The following is a 25,483-nucleotide window of genomic DNA, read 5'->3' on the forward strand; positions in this document are numbered from 1 at the left end:
GTGTCCCATCTCCCCCCACCATACTATACAATATAAGTGTTTACTATGCCTTATAAGTATTACATTTTGAATGTGACAAACTTTTAACAGAAATTTACCATTACGTGTTTGGTTTTAAGAGGCAATGGAAATGTATGAAAACACGACGTATGTGGAGTTTATTAATTCCACACAAAACACCACCAGCGCTACAGGGCCCCCTCAAACTGAAACTCTCACTATAGTTCTCAATCTTTTGATCGGTATCCTACTCGCTGTTATTATGGTGGGCATGGGATGCGCTGTCGAGCTACAAAAGATCAAAAAGCATTTGAAAAGACCAACCGGAGTTATTACCGGTTTCGTTTGTCAATTTGGTAAGCATTTTGATAAAGATGTTTTAAGTTTTAGTTGATATCTATTTTGGCCATAGAGTACTTTAACGATTTTAGTTTTAAGATGTTTAAGTTTTAAACGATATTTTCCCATTTTAGCCATAAAGTACTTTAACGACTGCCATTTCCTTCTTTTCGATGTAATTAATTTGATTTCTAATATTCTAATAAAAATGAACAAACAATTATACCGTTTTTTTCCGCAATAGAGTAGGGTGGGGGAATATTGGTAACCTTTTTGTTCTACTTTCTCTTCCCATTTGGTATAGTAAACAAAAAACATTCAAAGAATTATAAAACCATATCTTCATGAATTACACATACCGTTGTAAATTGTTTAAAACACGATCAGTATATTTGGATATTATGTGCTAAAGGTGTTCCATCTCCTACTATATATATATATATATATATATATATGTGTATATAATTTGTTCTCAGGATTGATGCCACTGATCGCATACATTCTGATTCTCATATTTTCATTATCCGATGCCCAATCATTGGCACTACTCATCCAAGCAGCGTGTCCTGGAGGATCAGCATCTAACGTTGCCACGTATTGGATGAATGGCGACATGGACTTGAGGTGAACTAGTATCTGTTTTATTACATTAGGATAAAAACTCGTAAAAAAAAACTCGTAACGTTTTTATTGAACAGTATCACAATGACAACTTGTTCGAGCATATTGGCGCTAGGAATGATGCCATTGTTGCTTTTTCTATATGGACAAACATACAATGAGTCGTTGGTTGTACCGTTTGACACTTTAGGTAAGGAAAGCTCAAGATTTGAAAAAGGTTATGCAATATGTGTTATAGTAGGGTGGGGAAGATAGGACACTTTTACGTTTTACTCTCTCGTCCCATTTGGTGGTAAACAAAGAACACTCAAAGAATTATAAAACCGTATCCTCACGACTCCTATAGGCTGTTGTTAATTGTTTAAAACGCGATTAGGTTATTTGGATATTACGTGCCAAGGTTTTCCGCCTCCCCCACCCTACTATATCTTTTTTTCTTATTTTTTTATTGCAATAAAAATTACGCGAACAACAGTACGGTTGCAGTAACAACATTAACAAACGGCTGCACCCCATTTCATAAAATGTGTGGAAGTAAGACCACGTATTTTGGCTATTTGGTATTCAGTGGCTTGAATCCTTTCCACTTCATGAACAAAAATTACCACCCTACTATATCTTACACAACAATTTATCAAGGCATTACATTGGCGACACTTATCATCCCAATTGCTATTGGAATCTTTATTCGCTACATGTGGCCATCCAAAGCAACTATTGTACTGAAGGTATGCAGTTTTTTACCTTTTGTTTTTGTATTCTTATGACTTTAGTCCTTGTAGGTATGCTCTATCGGCGGTATCATAGTAATTGCTGGGGTTGCAGTCGTTTCAATTGTCGCTTACGGGTCGCAATTTGTTGTTACGGCATTCCAAATAGTAACAGCTTGTATTCTGCCATTCGTTGGAATGGTATTAGGTTACGGTAAGTACAAGTTTTATCGTACCAATACCAATTGACACAAATGTATTTAAACAAGCCTTGGCGTAACAGCATTTTAACTGATGCTCTTACCAACACCTTTTATTCATAGCGTGATTTAACGACTGTCGTTTTACTGTTGGTTTTTTTCTCTCACTTTTTATAACATGACCTTCGCTCTCGTTTTCAAAGAGACAAATAAGTCATATTGTAGTAGGGTGGAGAAAATGGGACATTTTTCGTACTATTTTTTATTGCACTTAGTAGTAAACAAAGAACATTCAAAGAATTATAAAACGGTACCCTCACGGCTCCACTAAACCGTTGTTAAATATTTAAAATACGGTCAGGATATTTTGATATTATGTGCTAAAGGTGTCCCATCTTACCCCAGAGTATTTTATGTTTAACAGGGCTTTCATCTCTGGTTTCGCTGTACCGACCGCTATACCTTCATCATAACCAACGAAGAACTGTTTGTGTCGAAACTGGTATTCAAAACACACAACTGTCAGGGTCGATCATTCTCTTATCTGGTTTTGCGCCACAAATTATTGGCGAAATGGTCATTGTCCCGTTACTGTATGCAATTGCACAGGTACTGTTGTGCGAACAAATCAAATTTTCGGGTCTTTTTTTACGAAAAGATTCTTTTTCGTTTGGCTACGGAAACGGGCTAATGAACGAATGAATGAGTGAGGTTCATTTTCTTCGCTTTTTTATTCTGTGTGGCTAGAAATGTAGCCAAATTATTGGTGAATATAACTTTACGATCGAATGTTGGGCAACAAACTATTATAAAGGTAAACGTAAATTGATTTGATATACATTTCATAACAGTTGCAATGTCTGTAAAGTATAGTAGGGTGGGGGAAGACTATAGACTTTTTCTTTGAGGTGTTGTCAATTAATAAAGGTATGATAGTATCAATTCCCGGTACACTCCAAAGGCCAAAACCGCCATAAATATTTAAAGTTCGAAAAACTTAGGCAATATGTGCTTAAGTGTCTCGTATCTCCCACCCTTCTCTATATTATTTTTGTTAGAAAACAGTCAAAATTGTATATTTTATTACGAAAGGTTTTCTGGGCGATTGCTTTAACTCTCAGTTACCGGTTGTACCAAAGACGAAAAATAGGCAACTTGACGAATGAATCATTATCAATCGAAACAGGTGAATCAAACGTGTGATAAAGTAATGTAGTTGGCATAAAAAAGAAATAAAATGTGTGTTTGTCCACACATTTATATCAATATAACGGGTGTTCTGTTTCATACACCGCGTACCAGCTTACGAGTTACCAAGTATGTTACTTTGTGGATGATTGTTGTTTACAGTTTTTTTTATTATTTGTTTAAAACACGATCAGGATATTTGGATATTACTAAAGTGTCCTGTCTACTCCTCCACCCCCTACTATATACATATTGGATATGTCTATAATATAAATACAGTGTGTATTTTTTATGCTCATCGGTTTACAGAAAATGAAAAACAAGTTTCTGATGTTGACGACACAAAGGAATCAGAAGAATGTAATGGAGTAGTAAACATAACTTTCACTGTCTGTCTATCTGAAAAGCTGTAACTATATTTGATTGAATGAATGAATGAATGAATGAATGAATGAATGAATGAATGAATGAATGAAACTTGCTTTATCCTCGCGTTGGCGGAAAACGACAGTCGTTCTAACACGGGTGTTCATATACCTGTGCCAGCTAACGAGTTACCATGTATTTTTTCTTTTAAGTGACAATTTTTTCAGATTTTTTTCATTTTTTGTGTGTGGTTGATAATTTGGACAACCCATTAGTGACCACAACTGCCGTTAAGTGTCTTGCCCAAGGCCACTCCTTTCTCTAAAAAGACAATATCATTAATACATATAAGAAATTCTGTACAGAGTGATGAGGGAAAATGGGCCAGGTTTGGCCCAGATTGCAAATCGGTCTCTGTGGGACCACAACAATCAGAATAGAAACTCTAAGCCATAATTATCACTCCTCTTCACATACCTGGGTCGCTATTTTTAACAGTAGGGATTTAAACTGCGTGAATTGTTTTTTTTACTGCATCGAAACTATAAAAGTCAGCATGAGAAAACTATAAATAATTAACATCTTATTTATCCCCTCTCATAGTTTTGTTTGATTCTATTATATTTTACAAAAACTTCGATTACTTTTTACTTGCAAAGAGCAAAGTGATGTAAATAATAAATCTATATTCGAATGTTGTGTTTATTTATTTAGAGTTCACAGTAGGTATTGTATTGATTTCGCCTTCTTCAATGTAATGTATAGTGGGATGGGGAAGACAAGACACCTCTAGCACAGAATATCAAAATATCCTGAATCCTGATCATGTTTTAAACAATTAACAACGGTCTAGGTGGGTATACGGTTTTATAATTCTTTGAATGTTCTTTGTTTACTACCAAATAGGACGAGTAGAATGAAAAGGTGTCCTATCTTCCCCCATCCTACTATGTTTCATGGTCGTGATATATTCGTTCCGACCAATATATTTTGTACCGGGCGCTACTGCGCATGCGCCGCGACGCTACTACGCAACTGCAGTAGGCTGAAACAAATCCCATACGAGGTACATTAAATACGGACCGACTTAAAAACGTTTCGGAGCAAAATATTACTATGACTCATATGCAGTAACGTTTCGTCGCATGCTTAATAGCGCCCAGTACAAATAAATGATCGAAACAAATATATAGTGGGGTGGGGGAAGATGGGACACCTTTAGCACATATTATCTAAATATCCCGATCGTGTTTTAAACAATTAACAACGGTCTAAGGGAGTTGTGAAAGCATAGTAAAAGGTCTTTAAATTTTCTTTGTTTACTACCAAATTGGAAGGGAAAATAGAATGAACAGGTGTCCCATCTTTCCCCACACTACTATATCCAACACCAGCGCCTTTAATTAAGGCACCGCGCGCGCCGTTTGCAATCTGCATTTCTAATCCATTGTGTTCTACAAGTTATTCAGTTTCCCCGTGTTTCTTTGCCAGTAGTATCTGTAGTTAAGTTAGTGTATGCGTTTAGTTTGTCTTTGAATATTTTTAAATGTTTTTTTTTTACGTATAGGTTACAATGTAGTTGCATTTTAAGGTATTTAGGGCTTTTTGAATAAATTTGTAGCTGATCGTTTTAGGTTTGAAATTAAACCACACCAAATTAGCAGGTGTTAGAAATAATATAAGTCGTTTTACATAGGTTAAAATATACTCTCGCCGATAAGAACAGGTTCGAAGCTCGCTGTTGCTAATAGTATTGCGGGGTAGGATGGGACACCTTTATCACATAAGATCCAAATATCCTGATCGTGTTTTAAACAGTTAACAACAGTCTATAGAAGTCGTGAGAATACAGTTTTATAATTCTTTAAATATTCTTTGTTTACTACCTAATGGGACGAGGAAAATAAATATAAGAGTGCCCCGCCTTCCCCACCCTACTATATGTTGGAAACATGACTTTCTTTGGGAAAATTATATTCCTGATATTTGAAGTAATGTCCAGTTATCCAGAATATAATGTAATGTAAGAGTCAGCAGACATACATAAATATTTTAAAACAATATTTATTCAGGAAAGATATTTAAAAACTTGAACACGCCGCTTGGCCACATTCCATTAAAATGGTCATTTAGTTTTCCTTGTACAGCAAGTCACTTTAAAGGTAGAACATGGAATGCATTGTGGCTTAATGCACTTCGTATACACACGGACGCGAATCGCCGTCTATAAAAGGCATTTATTTTTATGTTTTTGTATTGCAATAAAGAGGTGGCCTGATTTGTCAAATTCTATTATAAGAAGTTTTCATTTATCTTTATATAAAAAGTCGAACTCAGAGTTAGAATATGTTATGCATTGCGGTTTAATGTACTTCGTAACCTGACAGTAATCAATAACCAAAGATCGAATAACGAAGACAATCTACATTCGACACCTTGTACAAGACAGAGCGCTCGATAAATAATTATTACACTTTATCTCATGGTCTCATCTTAACTCGTCCGTTTGCGAATCGCAAAAATAGCACCCGCTGTGCGAATTGCTAAATAACTTTTCTTGTGTTTTTATACATAGTAGGGTGGGGGGAAATGAGGCTTCTTTTCTTTCTATTTTTTCGTCCCATTTGGTTGTAAACAAAGAACATTTAAAGAATTATAAAACTGTATCCTCACAACTCCTATATACCGTTGTTAATTGTTTAAAACACGATCGGGATATTTGTATATTATTTGCCAAATGAGTCCCATCTTACCCCATCCTGCTGTATTTTTACAAGTACGTTGTCAATTAAAAGAGATATGATAGTACAAACTCATGGTATCGCTAAAAACATCATGTGTTTTAATTTCGTTAACATGGGACACGATTCGCATGAATGTCCCATTTTACCCCACCTTACATTAATACAGCTAGGCTGCAGAATTTCCAGTAAGCCTTAACGACCAACAAACATTGCGTAAGCCATTAGGATTGACCCGTGGAGGTATTACGAAAGAAATAGGCCAACAGAACATATTATTTAATTAGAATATGAAACGTATTTTCAACGAAACCTTCAAATAAAGAACGATAGTAAAAAGTTACATTAAAATAATAAAATTTTTATCGCGCTCGGTTTTTGGAAATATTTTATTAATAACGCAATAAAATTTCGTCATACTTCATAACTGTTTGATCAATTTCATATCTACGGTTTATGATTTTGCTGGAGTATAAATGACGACGGTTATGTTATGTGATACTTATTAAGTAAAAGTATGTCAGAATAAAGTCACAGGACACGAGGTGCTGAAAACATATACTAATGTCGCGGAAGATGGGACAACTTTAGCACGTAATATTCAAATATTCTAATTGTGTTTTAAACAATTAAAAACGGCCTGAAAGGAAGTCGTGAGGATACGGTTTTATAATTCTTAGAATGTTCTTTGCTTTCTACAAAATGGTACGAGAAAACAGAATGAAAAGGCGTCCCATCTTCCCCCAACCTACTGCATCTAAACACCCTGCCGAGTATATTCTTAAAATATTTTTTTGTCAGCAACTAGAATTTGTATATTCCGATAGATTTCTGTTTAAAATGGATATTACTACGTTTGCTCCGAATGTTACCACTAACGGAACCATCAATGGGACTGGTGGTAACTTTCCCAAACCAGACCCCTCACGACAGATACTAAACATACTGATTACTGTCATGCTGGCCATCATAATGATCGGAATGGGTTGCGCAGTAGAATTTCCAAAAGTAATTAAACATCTCAAAAAACCATCTGGCGTGATCGTGGGATTCTTCTGCCAGTTTGGTAAGTATATTGTTCGTATTTTAAATGTTTCAGAAAAAAATTGAACAAATTTTCACATACTGTTCGTGCTTTTATTGTCTTAAAAAAAAATAACCGCTTTTCAGATACTGTTCGTGTTTTTAATGCTTCAGAAAATAATTGAACACATTTTCAAAATAATTGAACACATTTTTTTTCCACGATTCAACAAGAAAATTAACACATTTTCACAAATTGTTCGTGTTTTTATTGACTCAGAAAAAAAAAAAAATCGTCTCTACAGATACTGATCGCATTTTTATTGTTTCAGAAAATATAACCACATTTCTACATACTCTTTGTATTTTTAATGCTACAGAAATAAATACCCGTATTTTCATGTTTTTTTAGTTATAATGCCATCGATAGCATTTGGCCTTGCAAAGGCATTTCAAATGCCAGAACCAGAAACATTGGCTTTGTTGATTTTGGGTGCCTGTCCTGGTGGATCAACTTCAAATATTGCTGCGTATTGGATAGACGGAGACATGGATTTGAGGTTTTTAAAATTATTCTTTATTTTTTGCCCCTATAAAGGTATAGTGGGATGGGGTAAAATAGGACACCTTTAGCACTTAATATCCGAAAATCCTGATCGTGTTTTAAACAATTGACAACGTCATATAGAAGTCGTGAGGATTCGGGTTTATATTTCTTTAAATGTTTTTTGTTTAATACCAAATGGTACGAGAAAATGGGATAAAAAGGTGTCCCATCTTCCCCCACCCTACTATATATAAAAGGTCTGGTTTTAGGAGTAATGTTCCAACGTATTTGGTCCGTTGGTTTCCTATTGTTCTTTGCTTTTGTTTTTTATAGGTTTTTAATTCCTCTTCAAATTATTGTTATCATATAGTAGGGTGGGGGAAGTTGGGACACCTTTTCGTTCTATTTTCTTGTCGAATTTGGTAGGAAACAAAGAACATTCACAGAATTATAAAGCCATATCCTCACGACTCTCATTGACCGTTGTTAATTGTTAAAAACATTTTCAAGATATTTGGATATTATGTGCTAAAGGTGTCCTATTTTACCCCACAGTACTATAATAATAGTACAACTTTATTCGTCTCATAGGTTACGGTAGCGAAGATATAAAAACGATAGACAGGATATAGCGACAAACAACAGTTGTTAAACCACGCTTACAGTTAAAAACGTATTGTTGTTGTGCTGCTCGTTGTAAAGTTGATATTTTTACAGCATAACAATGACAACAGTATCAAGCACGTTAGGATTGGGAATGATGCCGCTTCTCTTGTACATCTACACACTTGGATTTGATCAATCGATGGTAGTACCCTTTGAAACGTTAGGTAATAATATATTAATACTAATAACTTTAAATGTCTCTTCGATTATGGTAGCGAAAATTAGGAAATTTAGTGACATTAGTGACCACTGGGTTGGAGAAATTGCCGTTAAGTATCTTGCCCAAAGGCATATACGCTCACAATGGTAGCAGCGGCGAGTCCCGAACTCATCACCTCTGGGTTACAGGCAGGCGTGCTAACACATTATCATTCTATATTTTCTCGTCACATTTGGTAGTAAACAAAGAACATTCAGAACAAGGAAATATAAAACCCTATCCTCACGACTCCCATAGATCGTTGTTAATTGCTTAAAACATGATCAGGACATTTGAATACTATGTGCTAAAGGTGTCCCATCTCTCCCCACCCTACTATATATAACAGCACGCTCACTACAGTCAAAAATCTAGCTGGGAAAACTTATTTTAACAAGTCCCAGTTAATACATAATAGACTATATATCCAACGGTCCATGGGTGAGTCGTGAGGAGACAGTTATATATTTCTTTATTTTGCTTACTACTAAATGGGATGAGAAAATTGAATGAAAAGGTATCCCATTTTTTCCCACCCTACTATATAGTTAGTTTTAAATTATCTAATCTCCTATCTTTTATTACAGGCGTCACTTTAGCAGCGTTGATTGTACCAATAGCACTTGGAATGATTATCAGATGGAGATTTCCTCGCCATGCAGACAAACTAGTTAAGGTAGCCTATGTCTGGACAAATAAGTGGTTATGGCGCCTGCCTCTTACCTAGAGGTAATGGGTTCAAGGCTTGTCGCTGCTGCTATTGTGGGCATATGTGTCCTTCGGCAAGACACTTAACGACAATTGCTCCAACCCAGTGGTCACTAATGAGTTGTCCAAGTTATCATCTACACATAAAAAAACAACCACTCATAAAATAACATACTTGATAACTCATAAGCTGGCATGAGGTGTATGAAACAGAACACCAGTGTTTAACAACAGTCATTTTCTGGACACGCGAGGATAAAGTGAGTTACATGTATTCATTCACAAATTCAGATTCTATCAATCCTCGGAGCCATTGCAATAATTGTAGTCGCTGTGATTTCAATTGTTACTTTTAACGGAGTGTGGTCCATTCTTCCAAGTCAGATTGTTTGCGCAGCAATTTTTCCTGCAATTGGGATGATACTCGGATACAGTAAGTCATACAATGAATGAATGTATAGTAGGGTGGGATAAGGGACACATTTAGCACATAATATCTAAACGTCCTGCGATCGTGTTTTAAACAATTAACACCCCCCCCCCCCCCCTTCTACTATACGAATGCATGAATATAATTTGCTTTATCCTCGCGTGGCTGGAAAACGACAGATTTTATAATGGGTGTTCTGTTTCATACACTTTGGCCCGTATACGAGCGAAAGTGACTTGTGGACTTTGTATTTTTTTACGAGCGCGGACAGTTTAAACAACCCATAGACCATTAGTGACCATTGGCAAAGTGTTTAGGTTTTCCAAAATATTACACAAAACCCCCCCAAAAAAATCACCCACAAAGTAACATACTTAGTAACTCATAAGCTGGCAAAAGGTGTATGATACGGAACACCCGTGTTATAACGACTGTCATTTTTCGGCTACGTGAGGATTAAGCAAGTTCCATTCAATCTTTCACTGAGTTACTCTGCGTTTCTAATCTGACATCGCAATTTATCAGCAATATCTTCGATTATATCTTTGATTCCACGCATACGCCTCCATCATTACCAAAGACGTACAGTAAGTCTTGAAACCGGAGTTCAAAACACTCAGCTGGCGATCTCAATAATACAACTATCTGGATTCACTCTGCAAGAAACAGGAAGAATGATCCTATTCCCAGTTATTTATTTAGTCAGCCAGGTATTTATTGGAAACAAAAATTATAATGTAGCGACCACGCTTATTTTCTTCCAATTAAATGTAAATATGTTTTAGCTATAAGCGTGTTTTAACAACTGTTGTTTTGTCGCTATATCCTGTCTTTTTGTTAAAATATTTATATCTAAATCTTTGCTACCGTAATCCAAGAGACAAACAAAAGTTATTATTATTATGATGTGGTTCATAACTTTATACCATTTTTTAAACAGGCCGCTTGGATTGTCGTAATTATCATCGTTTTTGTGGCTTACAAACAAAAGTGCAAAAAAGAGGACACTTCAGACGAACTAAAGGCACCAGGTGTGTAAATGCAGTTGTACTTTAACATGCACAGCTTAACGTATTTATAGTCATGTAGGGGAAGGTGGGCATTTAGCACATAGTATCCAATTATCCTGATCGTGTTTTAGGCAATTAACAACGGTCTATGGGAGTCGTGAGGATACGATTTGATAATTGTTTGAATGTTCTTTGTTTACTAAGAAATTGGACAAGAAAATAGAATGAATAGGTGTCCCATCTCTCCCCCCCCCCTACTATACTCAATAATATTGATTCATTCAATATATTCATAACTCAGGGACAAGTTTTGAGTTTAAAGTTTATATAGTAGGGTGGGGTATGGGGCACCTTTGTATTCTATTTTATCGTCCCATTTGGTAGTAAACCAAAAACATTGAAAGCAAAACCGTGTCCTCACGACTCCGACGTTGTTAATTGTTAAAACACGATTAGGATATTTGAATATTATGTGCTAAAGGTGTCCCGTCTTCTCCCACCCCACTATACTTGATATATGATATTGATTCATTTAATATATTCATAACTCAGGGACAAGTTTTGAGTGTAAAGTTTATATAGTAGGGTGGGGGGTGGGGCACCTTTATATTCTTTTTTATCGTCCCATTTTGTAGTAAACCAAAAGCATTCAAAGAATTGTAAAACCGTCTCCTCACGACTCCAACGTTGTTAATTGTTAAAACACGATCAGGATATTTGAATATTATGTGCTAAAGGTGTCCCATCTTCTCCCACCCTACTATATATTTTTTCAACTGCATTATTAGTTATTACTGATTGACTTTTTGCCATTGTTTTTTTTTATACAGCAGGTAAGTTTAAACAACAAGGGGACCATAATACATACGGCAACGTCAACTTGACTTTTGATCAAAATGAGAAAAGCAACGAGAAAGTCACTGGTAACTCAGTATTCTGAATTTTCATCAACATTTTTACAATTTGCAATCACTTCAAAGTTTATTCAACGAAAAATGTTCCGAACTTCGGGACATTGGAAATCAAAAAGTAAAACAAAATTGTGCATTGCATAAAGCAATGACAGGAACAGAAACAGTTGCCGTTTTTTACTGAACACCACTGCCAGTAAAATTAACGACGCTTGCTTTCGAAACCGATATCCTAAAAAAGAAACAATTTTATTATAAGCACTTTTCATATATTACCCCATAAAGTTGAAAAAAATTTTCTGGAACTTTTGTTTGTAATTTCAAACGACCATTTTTTTATCTGCCATACGGCGAAACAGCATTAGCGTATGCATTCTATGTCAGACGTTGGTCCTTTAAGATTACAAAACATTTTCCTGGAGGATTTTTACACTAATTCACCCCGCATCAACATTATACACAATTTTAACCATTTTAACAATTGTTATTTTTACCGTTAATTACAGAGTTTTTTTTCGCTTGTTTATTGTTTAAAAATAATACTGCTTTCATTAAGGATAAAAACATTTATGTTATCTAACGTAATAATAATAAGTTTTGCTGTGTTTATTTTATATTGGTATTCAAACATTGCAAAGTAATTTTATTCACCTAATTCGAATATAGCTGTAAGTTTGCCAAATGTCAGTTTTAAAAGTCATGTTCGTAATGTTCTTCCTTAATTAGTAAGGAATAGTTCTTGGGCAAGACCCTTAATGACAATTGCTCCAACCCAGTGGTCACTAATGGGTTGTCAAAATTATCAGTCATACATAAAAAATGTTTCCAAAAAATATTCACCTACAAAGTACATACTTGGTGATTCGTAGACTGGCACGAGGTGTATGAAACATAACACCCGTGTTATAACAACTGTTGTTTTTCGGCCACAAAAGGATAAAGCAAGTTACACTCATTCATAATTTGTATTTTACAATACAATATTTAATCCATTTGAAAATAAAAATATGTTAAACAAATTACACTGTTGTCTCAAAACTACTTTCATTCACAAGTAAATGCTGTAACACAATACTAAACATATTTTTCCACTTCTTAAATGTAACCTACTTTATCCTCGCATGGCCCAAAAAAAGGACAGTCCTTATAACACGGGTGTTTTGTTTCATACACCTCGTACCAGCTTACGAGTTATCACGTATGTTACTTTGTGGGTGATTATTTTTGGGTCGATTTTTATTTTTTTCTGTATGACTGATAATATGGACAACCCATTTGTGACCACTGGGTTGAAGCAATTGCTGTTAAGTGTCTTGCCCAAGGACACATACACCACACAATGGTAGCAGCGAAGAGCCTTGAACCTATTATCTCTGGGTTAGAGGGATGCACGCCTGCTCACGAGTTACCATGTATGTTACTTTATAGGTGATTATTTTTTTTGATTTTTTCATTATTTATATGTGGCTGTGTGGTGACCACTGGGTTGGGGCAATTGCCGTTAAGTATTTTTTTTATCTACGACAAACCGGCGTCGGACATTTTACTTACTTGTCCAAGAATCGATGGTCGGCATGTGGAAGTACATGGTTGTGTATGTTCACTTGGACACACACAGTTACAAATGTATCCATCAATATCAGAAGTCCATGGTTCACCCTCATCATACCATCGGTCACCATCTTGGCAATCTGAGATAAAAGTTAAAAAATTAAATAAATATGAATGTAACTTGCTTTATTCTGATGTGGCTGGAAAACGACAGTCGTTAAACACGGGTGTTTTGTTTCATACACCTCGTGCTTACGAGTATGAATGAATGAATGTAACTTACTTCATCCTTGCGTGACTGGAAAATGACAGTCGTTAAACATGGGTGTTCTGTTTCATACACCTTTTGCCAGCTTACGAGTTACCAAGTATGTTACTTTGTGGGTAATTATTTTTTAGGGATTTTTCCTTTACTGTTTACGTGTGGCTGATAATTTAGACAACCCATTAGAGACCACTGGGTTGGAGCAAATGCCGTCAAGTGTCTTGCCCAAGGACACATACGCCCACAATGATAGCACCACTTTGCAGACAGACAATAAACAAGCTATTTATGTTTAATTCTAGCCAAGTTTAACTTCTAATAAATCTTACTTCTTGGATAGCATGTGTAGCCAGAACTTCCATTACAAACGCATTCTTCCTTTTTATTGTTTTCTGGGTTGTCTTGCCGCCATGTATTTGTCTTATTGAAAACCCCATACTCAGTATGACACCATTCTCCACTACTGCAGTCCACTGTGAGAGATGGACGACATGTGCAGTTCATAAGGAATAGACCCGCTTTGGAAAGCCAATTCTGCAAAGACAGTTTATTATTAAAAAAAAAAATATTAAACTCGGTGGGAGCAATTGTCGTTAAGTGTCTTGCCCAAGGACACATATGCCCACAATGGTAGCAGCTACGAGCCTTGAACCCACAACTCGTTGCCAAAAGCAAGCGCATTCGTCCACAATTGATGTAATTATTGGTTTTTGCTTTTTAATAAATCAACCCCCGTATTACATATTGGGGGTAAATCTGATTTAGAACTTTGTTAAAAGGGTACAGAATACAAAAGAACCATTAGTATAAATCAAACATACCTGCCCAACTGCATAAGTTGCACCTGTATCAGGATCTGTGCAGTAATTCCTTACTTGTTGGGACACTGGTACATCAACATTAACAACAACAGAATCACTTCTAAATTCACCACGTTTCGAGTAAAACACGATTTCATACCTTTTTCCTAGGTGGAAAAAAGCACAAAAATTTTGAATAAAAAATTATTTAAATTCAAGATATATTTTTATAAGTATTTTTTTTGTTTCAAGTAAAACACAATTTCATATCTTTGTGGAAAAAAACAAAAAGTTTGCATCAAAGTTGTTCAAATTTAACATATATTTTTTATGATAACTTTTTTATGAAGGCGTAGATATCATAAAAATCAACTTTGAAAATGGACCATAATATTAATATATTCGAAAAGTTAATGCTTTTTAGATTGTAGTTGCTTTTCTTCTAAAATGGAAGAAAAAATAATAATAAATAGTTGCATGTCAAATTAAAATAACGTTTATCCAATTTTAAAGAAAGACATTGGTAAACTTGTGGAAAAAAACAACAATAAATAATTGCATGTCAAATTTTACTCAAAATTAATGTTTTTTAATTTAACTTGCTTTTGCCTGAAAGTGAAAAACAATGATATTCGTACCTTCTTGCAGAAAAGGCATTGTTACACTTGTATCACTCCCAGATAATTCCATTACAACATATTCATGTTGTAGAAATGGGTAAACTTCACGATATTTAACAATATAATTGCTTGCATACTGTAGAATATATATTGTATTACTGCCTTATAAAGTATATGTAATAGAGAAATATATAACATATAGTAGGGTGGGGGAAGATGGGACACATTATCATTCTATTTTCCCGTCACATTTGGTAGTAAACAAAGAGCATTCAAAGAAATATAAAACCGTATTCTCACGACTCCCATAAACCATTGTTAGTTGTTTAAAACATGATCAGGATATTTAGTTATTCTGTGCTAAAGGTGTCCCATCTTCCCCCACCCTACTATTTAAATATTTATAATATAATAATAACTTTGTTTGTCTTTTCAATTACGGTAGCAAAGATTTAGAAATATTTTAAACAAAAAGACAGGATATAGCGACAAAACTAAAGTTATTAAAACACGCTTATAGTTAAAACATATTTACATTTAATTGAAAGAAAATAAGCGTGGTCGCTACACCTAGGCATAATAGTTTTATTTTGTCTTAAACATTGTCATTTTGCAATGAGATTCTACCTTTCTGATAAATTTGAATTAATGTATTCATTGTTATTGTAGTCAAAGACATAGTAGGGTGAAGACGGGACAACTTCAGCACATAATATCTATGGTTTTTTAATTCTTGAAATATTCTTTGTTTATTACCAAACTGGACGAGAAAAATAATGAAAAGGTGTCCCATCTTTCCATTCTACGATTCATATATATAAATTAGAAAAAAAGTATTAGAAAAATAAAAATTCAAGACAAAAAAACAGTTTTTAAGACACTTAACAAGTTTACATTAAGATTAATTATTGTTAAAATTATTATTCTAAAAAGTAGAGCATATATTAAAATTGAGAAAAAAAATTTGAAAAAAAGTAATATAAATAAATATAAATATAAAAATTTAAGTTTTTTTTAAATAATTTTTTTAGAATTTTTTTTAGAAATTAATATTTATAAAAGAGAAAAGAAATACCGAAGTTGGTGATTGCCAGGTGAAGACTAAGCTTCCATCACTTGATCTTTGCATTTGTATGTTGGAAGGTGGTGGAATTGACGTTGACACATTAAGAAGCAATGTGTTCATCAATCCATCACTCTGGGAATCTACAATAAGTATGAATGTAACTTACTTTATCTCACGGAAACGTCGGAAAACGACAGTCGTTATCACACAGGTTTAACACCTCGCGCCAGCTTACGAGTTACCATGTATGTTACTTTGTGGGTAATTATTTTTTGGGGGGGATTTTTTCATTTTTTTTAAGGAAGGCTGATAATTTGGACAACCCATTAGTGACCACTGGGTTGGAGCAATTGTCGTTAAGTGTCTTGCCCAAGGACACATACGCCCACAATGGTAGCAGCGACGAGCCTCGAACCCATTGCCTCTGGGTTACATGCAGGCGCGCTAACCACTATGCCATGGCGCCAGACTAATATGTATTATTAAATAAAAATGGATATAGGGGAGACCGGGGATACTTCGGACGCGGGGATACTTCGGACCATGTACATGACGTCACAATAGAGCATTGTGATATCATTATTAACAAATCTTATTGTTTCCATTACAAAGCAGCATAATGTTTGGGGGCATGCACAGTTCAACCGATTAGTTAAAATAAAAAAAGTTAGTTTAACAGAAATATCTACTTTTTAAGTTTTTGGTTGTAAGGGTATAGTTTGGTTACTGATAGCCGAAATTAATTCTTTTGCGGTGGAAGTCGTAGTTTAGAAGCAACACTTCAATAAGCGAACCATCCCCGGTCTCCCCTATCTTTAAACACACTTTTGTTTCTAAAAGTTTAACTTAATAATTTAAACATAAATGGTTTGTTTCAACGCTAGGTGTAGCGACCACGCTTATTTTCTTACAATTAAATGTAAATATGTTTTTAACTGTAAGCGTGTTTTAACAGCAGTTGTTTTGTCGCTATATCCTGTCCTTTCATTTAAAATCTTCCTAATTCTTCGCTACCGTAATCCAAGGGCCAAAAAAATATTATTATTATTAAGATTAGGAAACTAAATCATAAAAAATTTGAAAAAATTACCTCTTCTCACTGCCAGTTTAATCGTGTATGACTCTCCTGGTTGCAGATGGCTGATCGTAGCATGGTTGTCACCTATTTGTGGTTGAGGAACAACTGATCGATAATATTCATCACTCTCATCTATTTGTTTGTATTGCAAACTGTATTCTGTAAATAAATAATATTTTGGATATTTTTTAAAATTTAAAGTGTAAATAAACAATTTTTTGGTTATTCTGCAAAATCAAAGTGTAAGCAAAAATTCTTTTTAGATATTTTGTAAAATTTAAAGTGTAAATAAATAACTTTTTGGATATTCTGCAAAATGAAAGTGTAAGCAACATTTTTTTAGATATTTTGTAAAACTTAAAATGTAAATAAACAACTTTTAAGATACTCTGTAAAATTTAAAGTGTAAATAAATAACTTCTAAAGTATTTTATAAAATTTAAAGTGTAAATAAACAACTTTTTGGTTATTCTGCAAAATCAAAGTGCAAGCAAAAATTCTTTTTAGATATTCTTTAGAACTTAAAGTGTAAATAAATAATTTCTTATATATTAAGTGAAACTTAAAGTGTAAAAAAAATAAACTTTTTAGATATTCTGTAAACAAATACCTTTTGCTTGTTTCAATGTAAAAATTTCAGAAAACATACAGCAGCATATTACACTTAAATAAATAACTTTTTAGATATTTTTCGAAAATAAATAACAGTTACAATTTATATTATCCTGTTTTTCCCTTTAAAATATTTCTAAATCTTCGCTACCGTAATCGAAGACACAAAAAAGTAATTAATATTACATTACATGTAAAAAAATGTTCAATTTTTCCTCACCAACAACATCATGCCATGGATTATTCCATGAAATTGCGATGGAATCTGTTCCGAGCGAGGTAACTTGTAATCTCCATTGTAGATGGTTTAACACCACATTCGAGGTGGTAGAGGCAGGAATATGAACTACGGAAGGTTCACCTATGATGTGTCCACTCACGGGATACACTTTGACTATATATGCGACATTGCTCAAAAGATTTTCAAGTTCATAACTAAAAAAAAAAAAATTTGTGATTTTTTTTAAATTAAATAAATTTTTGAATCTTTAGTATTCATACCTAAAAAAAATTATATAACTGAATTTGTAAAAAAAATATTTTCTAAACACATTGAATTGAATTTGTTCAGTAGAAATTAACAGTTTAGGCATTGAAGAATATGTTGGTTTTCAAGTTTGTTTTTTTATAAAAATGTTTAATTGAATTTGTTTAGTGAAAATTAACAGCTTAGGCATTGGATGAATGAATGAATGAATGTAATTTGCTTTATTTTCCTGTGGCCGGAAAATGACAGTCGTTATAACACGGGTGTTCTGTATCATACACGTTATGCCAGCTTACGAGTTACCATGTATGTTACTTTATAAGTCATTTTTTTGTTAATTTGTTCATTTTTTTATGTATGGCTGATAATTTCGACAACCCATTAATGACCACTAGGTTGGAAAACCACCATGTTAGATCAAAGACTATGTTTTAGTGAATACCTCTTGGTAAATCTGTCAACAGTTGTTTCAAACCCTGCACTTCCATCTTGGGGTTCGACCACGATTTTAAATCCATCAACTGATCTCGATTTACTTTTCCATTGAAGTAGGAATCCCTGGTCAGTTAACTCACCCTTGGTTTTTACATCAGGAACCTTGGAAGCAACAATGGTGTAATGAATAAATGAATGAATGTAACTTACTTTATCCTCGCATGGCCGGAAAACGACAGTATTATAACACGGGTGTTCATACACCTTGTGCTAGCTTAAGAGTTACCAAGTATGTTACTTTGTAGGTCATTAATTATTAGACCAATTGTCGTTAAGTGTCTTACCCAAAAACACATACACCCACAATGATAGCGGCGTTGAGCCTTGAACCCATTACCTCTGGGTTAGAGGCAGGCGCGCTAACCACTTTGCCATGGTGCCGTGCAAATGAAGTTTACAAACAAGTAAAACAATATAGGCCTATTACTAATTACACAAACTTAACTTACAGTTTCAGGAGTTATCTTGGATTTATATTCTGGCTGAGAAGACAAAGGACCAATCCAAGCAGCCAAATTAATGTGATATCTTGTCCCTTAAAATTAAAACAAAATAATTAATTTTTCCTAGCAGGTTAAAAAGTGTCTTAACGATTTTGTGGGTTAAAAATATCATAATTGTTTTTTGTTTAAAGTGTTTTAACATCTTTTTTGCTGGAAAACGACAGTCGTTATAACACGGGTTTAACACCTAAGGCCAGCTTACGAGTTACCATGTATGTTACTTTGTGGGGGATTTTTTGGGGGGGATTTTTTTTTTATGTATGGCTGATAATTTGTACAACCCATTAGTGACCACTTGCCGTTAAGTGTCTTGCCCAAGGACACATACGCCCACAATGGTAGCAGCGAAGAGCCTTGAACTCATTACCTCTGGGTTACAGGCTGGTGCGCTTACCACTACGCCACGGCGCTGGTCAGTTACCTGGCTGTAGATCCCGTATGGTGTAACTATTAACATCATCGTCTAATCTTAAGTTGTGAATCACGTCAAAACCATCTGGACCGATGACACGCAACGTGTAATGTGTTATCAGATGGCTTGGTTTGATCCAAGATATTGAAATCAAATTAGGAGTTGCTTGAGTTATTCGGAATCTGCATTTGGAATGAATTTAGTAAAGCTTTGAGGCATGAACAAATTAATGTAACTTACTTTATCTTCGCGTGGCTGGAAATCGATAGTCATTAAACACGAGTGTTCTGTTTCATACACCTCATGCTAGCTTACGAGTTACCACAAATGTTAATTATTTTTTTTAAAGATTGGCTGATAATTCGGACAACCCATAAGTGACCACTGAGTTGGAGCAACACTGGTAGCAACAAAGAGCCTTGAACCCATTACCTCTAGGTCAGAGGCAGGCGCGCTTACGAACTGTGCTCTGGCCCGAATGTATCGCTTATAAATAAACGCGTATCTTTTTTTTTTCTATATGACCATTTATATGGATAACACATTGATGACCACTGGGTTGGAGCAATGACCATTTAGGGGCTTAACCAAGGAGACACATTGCGTCAATTTTTAGCAGCGAAAAGCCTTAAACCCTTTACTATTGGGTTAAAGCTCTTTTCATTTGAAACAATTCTAAATCTTTGCTACCGTAATCGAAGAGACAAATAAAATTATTATTAATATTATTACCTTTGTGGAGAGGGAACTGAAGTCTCTGCCCAAACTTGTGCAGGCAAACTTTCCATGTCGTTTAGATGGGCATATAATCGAATCACGTATCGTTGGCCAGGTTGTAGCCTTCGAAGGGTTTTTCGAACATCACTTACACGTGGCGGAGGTATGTAGGCTGTTTCTGTTCCTCTGCCATCTAACAAATTATAAAATTTTAGAAATGAATGTAATGTAACTTGCTTTATCTTTGTGAGCTGGGAAATGACAGTCATAAAATACTGGTGTTCTGTTTTATACACCTTGTGTCAGTTTACGAGTTACCTTGTATGTTACTTTGTTGGTGATTATTTTTTAGGGTACATTTTTAAATTTTTTCTTTGTGTAGCTGGTAATTTGGACAACTTAGTAGTGACTACTGGGTTGGAGCAATTGCCGTTAAGTGTTGCCCAAGGACACATACGCCCACAATGGCAGCAGCGAGCCTTCAACCCATTACCTCTGAGTTAAAGACAGGCTCGCTAACCACTTTGCCACAGCGCTGGTATGTAGCACTTTCAAAGTAATAAATTATTTTAATATAATATAAATTTTACTTTAATAATGAAATGCAGCTTACCTAGCTGGTAAGTAAGACTGTATCCACTTATCTGTGAATTAGGAGGTGACCATTCTATTCCAATGAGATTGGTATTTATTTTTGTAACTTCAAGATTTGAGGGAGAATCGATATCTAATAATAAATGAATGAATTAATGTAACTTACTTTATCCTTGCATGGCCGAATTAAACACGAGTTTTCTGTTTCATACACCTCGTGCCAGCTTTTGAGTTACCATGTAGGTTACTTTGTGGGTGATTATTTTTTAGAGGGATTTTGTCTTTTTTTATGGTGGATGGTAATTTGGACGGCCCATTAGTGACCACTGGCGGAAATTGTAATTAATAATAATGTTTATTAGCAAAATTAAAAACAAATCTTGCTTATATAAACTGTTACTGTCAGGTGTAATATAATTCTTATACCGCTTTTCTGGCGAAACGATTTTGTATATTAATAATTCAGATTACAATATTTAAAAAAATATGCAAAGCAGATAATAAACACAAAGTAAAACATGTCTCTTTTGGGGGGAAGTGGTTCCTACAAAGAAGTGTAATTTATATTACTGCAAGGTTTTTGTACCAACACCGTAAAAATGTTGACATAACGAAAATTAACAAAAAGCTTACCTGACTTTTTCTTGTATTTTTTATTTTTTGTTTCTTGTTTGCTATTGCAGTTATGTTTAAATACAGCCAAACTAAGTAAAAACATTAATGAAAAAAAATAATCCTTAATAAAATTTCACCTGTTGTTTTCTCAATATCAGCCACAGTAACATATTGTCCATCTAAATACCCTTCAACCACAATATGATATAAAGTACCAGGTTCTAGATCTGATAAGTGAGCACTTGTTTCACTTGACCTTATATTCCATGTATGGGTCTAAAGAATAAATGCATTGTTTTACTCTAGTGCGGTGAATGAATGAATAAATGAATGTAACTTACTTTATCCACGCGTGGCCGGAAAACAACACTTGTTAAACACAGGTGTTCTGTTTCATACACCTCGTGCCAGTTTTGGAGTTACCATGTATGTTACTTTGTGGATGCGTATTATTGGGGTATTTATTTTATGTCTGGTTGATAATTTGGATAATCCATTAGTGACCACCAGTGTTTAACGACTGTCGTTTTCCAGTCATGCGAGGACAAAGTAAGTTACATTCATTCATTCATTTATTCATTTTTTTACCTGGCCACCTCTTACTGGTGTTGCAGTTATTCGATAAGAAGAAAATGTTAACGGCTGTTGGTCCCATTCAATTAATGCAGTTCGACTTGAATCAGGGGCAACATTGTCACTACCTGATGCTGATAACAAATAATGTTTTAAAATATATACAATATACTATACTAGGGGTTTGCTCCAACCCAGCGGTCTCGAATGGGTTGTTCAAATTCTAAGCCATATTAAAGCAAAAATGGTACATAAAGTTGAAAAGTGTGGTAACTCGTACGCACATGAGGATAAAAATGGCAAAATATATGTGTCTGACTGCGATGCGGTCTCGCAAAGTTGAGCATGGTCATATGAAAGACTTGAATAGGCATTCTGGGTGTTGGGGTAATGGGCAAAGTCTGGCCTAAATCCCTGGGTGTTGGAGTAATGAGCCAAATCTGGGCTAAATCTCTGGGTGTTGGGGTAATGGGCCAAATCTGGCCTAAATCACTGGGTGTTGGGGTAATGGGCCAAATCTGAATTCCAGGTCCTTGGCAAATACTTCACCCACAAAAAAAAACAAATACATTAAAATATTATTATTATTATTAATAAAAAATTAGAAAACAACAAAACTGTTAAAATACTGACAACTTACTTGTAACAGCAATGTTGCCAATGTTAACTTCTTGGTTTGGATATACAGCAATAATAGAAATATCATATTCCTGGCCAGGTATCAGTTTATTTAACTGAATTTCATTCACATGCGCTGGAACAGATAACTAAAAACAAGAAAAACAGAAAAGTTTTTAAGATTAAAACTATTTATATTTAAATATGAGTTTAATTAACTGAAACAATAACAAAAATATATAAAAAAAGTTTTATTTAGTTTATTTACCACTTACAACGAAAACGACAAAAATATTTGTATAAAAAAAATTTTTAGACTTTCAGACTATTTTCACTCTATCAGACGGGTAAAACAATCACATAAAGTTAAGAACTTAGAATTCAATGTAAATAATACAGTAGGGTGGGGGAAGATGGTATACCTTTTCATTATACTTTCTCTTCCCATTTGGTAGTAAACAAAGAAAATTTGTTACGTTTGGTAGTAAACAAAGAAAAAGAATTCTAAACCGATACCCTCAAAACTTCCATAGACTGTTTTGAATTGTTTTAAACGAATCTGATATTTAGATATTATGTGCTAAAGGTGTCCCAACTTCCCCTCTTTACTATATATTAAAAAAAACATTTTCTTACCAGATGAAAAACTATATCAGACAAGATAAAATTTCTTTATCAGGCAGGTTAAAAACAATCACATAAAGTTTAAAACTATCCAAAACCATGTAAAAATATATCTGTTTTGTCTGTAGGGTGTAACGGTCCTGCATTTTATCCTAAACATTATTTCTTTTCTTTTTATCAACAAGCGTGTTTTAACAACTGTTGTTTTACCGTTACTACCCGTCTTTTCGCTTTTATAAATTCTCTTGTTCTTTGTTATCGTCACCGAAAAGACGAAATAAATTTCATGTATTCTGTTGGTTTATTTACTTACCTGGGTAGCATTTGAACCTGATCTCCGAACATATATAACGCGGTAATATTCCACAGGACCAGAAACAGATCTCCAGCCAATGCTATAATTCCCATCGTTCAGTTTACGAGTTCGGATGCCTCCTTGTAAAGCTTCGTTGGTGTTTGGTGTTGTTGTTGTTGTTAACATTCTGTCTGTTGCTTCTTCTACAAAAATAATAATAATAACTTTATTTGTCTCTTTAATTATGGTAGCAAAGATTTAGAACTACTTTAAAAGAAAAGACAGGATATAGCGACAAAACAACAGTTGTTAAAAAAACGCTTGCAGTTTACGTTTAGACTTACTTATTAATTTAAAAGAAAGGAAACACATTTAATAGTATTTTATTTCCAGATTTACATTTAAAAATTTAAAAGAAAAGTAAAACGTTTAATAGTATTTTGAATGAATGAATGTAACTTACTTTAACCTCGTGTGGCTGGAAAACGAATGTCGTTATAACACGGGTGTTCTGTTTCATACACGCTGTGCCAGCTTACGAGTTACCATGTATGTTACCTTGTAGGTGATTATTTTTGGGGGGGGGGAGGGATTTTTTATGTACGGCTGATAATTTAGACAACTCATTAGTGACCACTGGGTTGGAGCAATTGAATGAATGAATGAATGAATGTAACTTACTTTATCCTCGCGTGGCTGGAAAACGACAGTCGTTATCACACGGATTTAACACCTCGTGTAAGCTTACGAGTTACCATGTATGTTACTTTGTAGGTGATTATTTTTTTGGATTTTTTCATTTTTTTATGTATGGCTGATAATTTGGACAACCCATTAGTGACCACTGGGTTGGAGCAATTGTCGTTAAGTGTCTTGCCCAAGAACACAATCGCCCACAATGGTAGCAACGTCGAGCCTTGAACTCATTACCTATTGGTTACAGGCAGGCGCGCTAACCACTATGCCACGGCGCCGGACGATTGCCGTTAAGTGTCTTACCCAAAGACACGTTTTATATCTAGACTTATTTACAAATGTAAAATGAATCAAGTAAATGCAATTACCTGGCTGTGTTAATACTGTTGTAGTGATTGGTTCACTTAAGGTGTCATTTACAATGGATTGCAAAGTAATGCGATACACAGTTGATGGGTTTAGATCGTTTATGGTGTATGAATGCTGGCGCGGACCTAATTCAACTTCATGCGGAATTTCTTCATCATCGGTTTCGTAAGTTAGTTTGTAACCTGAAAAATTTGAACAAAGAAATATTATTGTCTCTATTAGAAGTTTAACTTGATAATAATTAAACATAAATGGCTAGTTTGTCTGCTAGGTGTAGCGACCACGCTTATTTTCTTCAAATTAAATGTAAATATGTTTTTAACTGTAAGCGTGTTTTAACAACTGTTGTTTTGTCGCTATATCCTGTCTTTTCGATTAAAATATTTCTAAATCTTTGCTACTGTAAACGCAGAGACAATTAAAGTAATTATAATATACTAATATTAACTGTAGTCAGACATAGCACAAAGTTGAATGAATACAAGTGTCCCTAATGTCATGTGTGCATTTTGGTAATCCAAGCAGTGATGCATCGGGGGGAGAGGTGTAAAAAAGTTTAGACAAATTTATGTTACAGCTTATGTTTTAAAGAGAAAAAATTATGTTACAGCTTATGTTTTAAAGAGAAAAAATTTATGTTACAGCTTATGTTTTAAAGAGAAAAATTTATGTTACAGCTTATGTTTTAAAGAGAAAAAATTATGTTACAGCTTATGCTTTAAAGAGAAAAATTTATGTTACAGCTTATGTTTTAAAGAGAAAAAATTTATGTTTTAATTTTTTACCCGATATTTTCCAGATAAATATATCACATTAAACATTTTAAAGAAAAAT

General features: G+C 34.3%; 3 protein-coding genes across 4 annotated transcripts in view; 2 read left to right on the forward strand and 1 right to left on the reverse strand.

Annotated features, from left to right (window-relative positions):
* The first annotated feature begins 32 nt into the window (after positions 1–32).
* On the forward strand, positions 33–3,131 carry LOC149731426 (ileal sodium/bile acid cotransporter-like). Its single transcript, XM_089885334.1, has 6 exons — positions 33–356; positions 816–963; positions 1,038–1,150; positions 1,600–1,688; positions 1,743–1,884; positions 2,295–3,131. The coding sequence occupies exons 1-6, from the start codon at positions 125–127 to the stop codon at positions 2,570–2,572; spliced, it is 1,002 nt and encodes a 333-aa protein (XP_089741460.1). The 5' UTR covers positions 33–124; the 3' UTR covers positions 2,573–3,131.
* Positions 3,132–6,692: 3,561 nt separating this feature from the next.
* LOC149731427 (ileal sodium/bile acid cotransporter-like) lies at positions 6,693–11,717 on the forward strand. 2 transcript variants are annotated; one of them, XM_089884683.1, is made up of 8 exons: positions 6,693–7,231; positions 7,601–7,748; positions 8,453–8,565; positions 9,188–9,276; positions 9,600–9,741; positions 10,264–10,448; positions 10,679–10,769; positions 11,582–11,717. In XM_089884683.1, exons 1-8 carry the CDS (start codon positions 6,847–6,849, stop codon positions 11,686–11,688), a joined length of 1,260 nt encoding a protein of 419 aa, XP_089740809.1. In that variant the 5' UTR covers positions 6,693–6,846; the 3' UTR covers positions 11,689–11,717. The 2 variants fall into 2 exon arrangements, with proteins under 2 accessions (XP_089740809.1, XP_089740808.1); XM_089884682.1 differs by having other exon boundaries at positions 6,702–7,231; positions 11,579–11,717.
* LOC149731428 (tenascin-X-like) overlaps positions 11,711–25,483 on the reverse strand; it is a 53,932-nt gene continuing 40,159 nt past the window's right edge. The window contains exons 57-74 of the mRNA XM_089884681.1: positions 24,649–24,831; positions 23,603–23,787; positions 22,688–22,814; positions 22,063–22,181; positions 21,612–21,750; positions 20,879–20,992; positions 20,281–20,458; positions 19,558–19,730; positions 19,083–19,168; positions 18,581–18,735; positions 17,872–18,086; positions 17,052–17,198; positions 15,971–16,101; positions 14,914–15,031; positions 14,297–14,442; positions 13,805–14,009; positions 13,211–13,350; positions 11,711–11,891 (exon numbers count right to left, since the gene is read on the reverse strand). Coding sequence (XP_089740807.1) covers positions 11,862–11,891; positions 13,211–13,350; positions 13,805–14,009; positions 14,297–14,442; positions 14,914–15,031; positions 15,971–16,101; positions 17,052–17,198; positions 17,872–18,086; positions 18,581–18,735; positions 19,083–19,168; positions 19,558–19,730; positions 20,281–20,458; positions 20,879–20,992; positions 21,612–21,750; positions 22,063–22,181; positions 22,688–22,814; positions 23,603–23,787; positions 24,649–24,831 — 2,591 coding nt within the window. The 3' untranslated portion in view covers positions 11,711–11,861. The remainder of the gene's footprint in view (positions 11,892–13,210; positions 13,351–13,804; positions 14,010–14,296; positions 14,443–14,913; positions 15,032–15,970; positions 16,102–17,051; positions 17,199–17,871; positions 18,087–18,580; positions 18,736–19,082; positions 19,169–19,557; positions 19,731–20,280; positions 20,459–20,878; positions 20,993–21,611; positions 21,751–22,062; positions 22,182–22,687; positions 22,815–23,602; positions 23,788–24,648; positions 24,832–25,483) is intronic.

The sequence above is a fragment of the Ciona robusta genome, chromosome 9 (assembly GCF_009617815.1).
Source record: "Ciona robusta chromosome 9, ASM961781v2".
Classification (NCBI taxonomy): Eukaryota; Metazoa; Chordata; class Ascidiacea; order Phlebobranchia; family Cionidae; genus Ciona; species Ciona robusta.

What these genes read in the sequence shown, in the direction of transcription:
- LOC149731427 (XM_089884682.1), top strand. Translation starts at nt 6,847, where the DNA reads ATGTTCTTTGCTTTCTACAAAATGGTACGAGAAAACAGAATGAAAAGG. An exon ending in AGTACCCTTTGAAACGTTAG is followed by an intron (nt 8,566 to 9,187) that starts GTAATAATATAT and finishes CTTTTATTACAG; the next exon opens with GCGTCACTTTAGCAGCGTTG. An exon ending in AGACGAACTAAAGGCACCAG is followed by an intron (nt 10,770 to 11,578) that starts GTGTGTAAATGC and finishes TTTTTTATACAG; the next exon opens with CAGGTAAGTTTAAACAACAA.
- LOC149731426 (XM_089885334.1), top strand. Translation starts at nt 125, where the DNA reads ATGGAAATGTATGAAAACACGACGTATGTGGAGTTTATTAATTCCACA. An exon ending in AATGGCGACATGGACTTGAG is followed by an intron (nt 964 to 1,037) that starts GTGAACTAGTAT and finishes TTTATTGAACAG; the next exon opens with TATCACAATGACAACTTGTT. An exon ending in TGTACCGTTTGACACTTTAG is followed by an intron (nt 1,151 to 1,599) that starts GTAAGGAAAGCT and finishes CAATTTATCAAG; the next exon opens with GCATTACATTGGCGACACTT.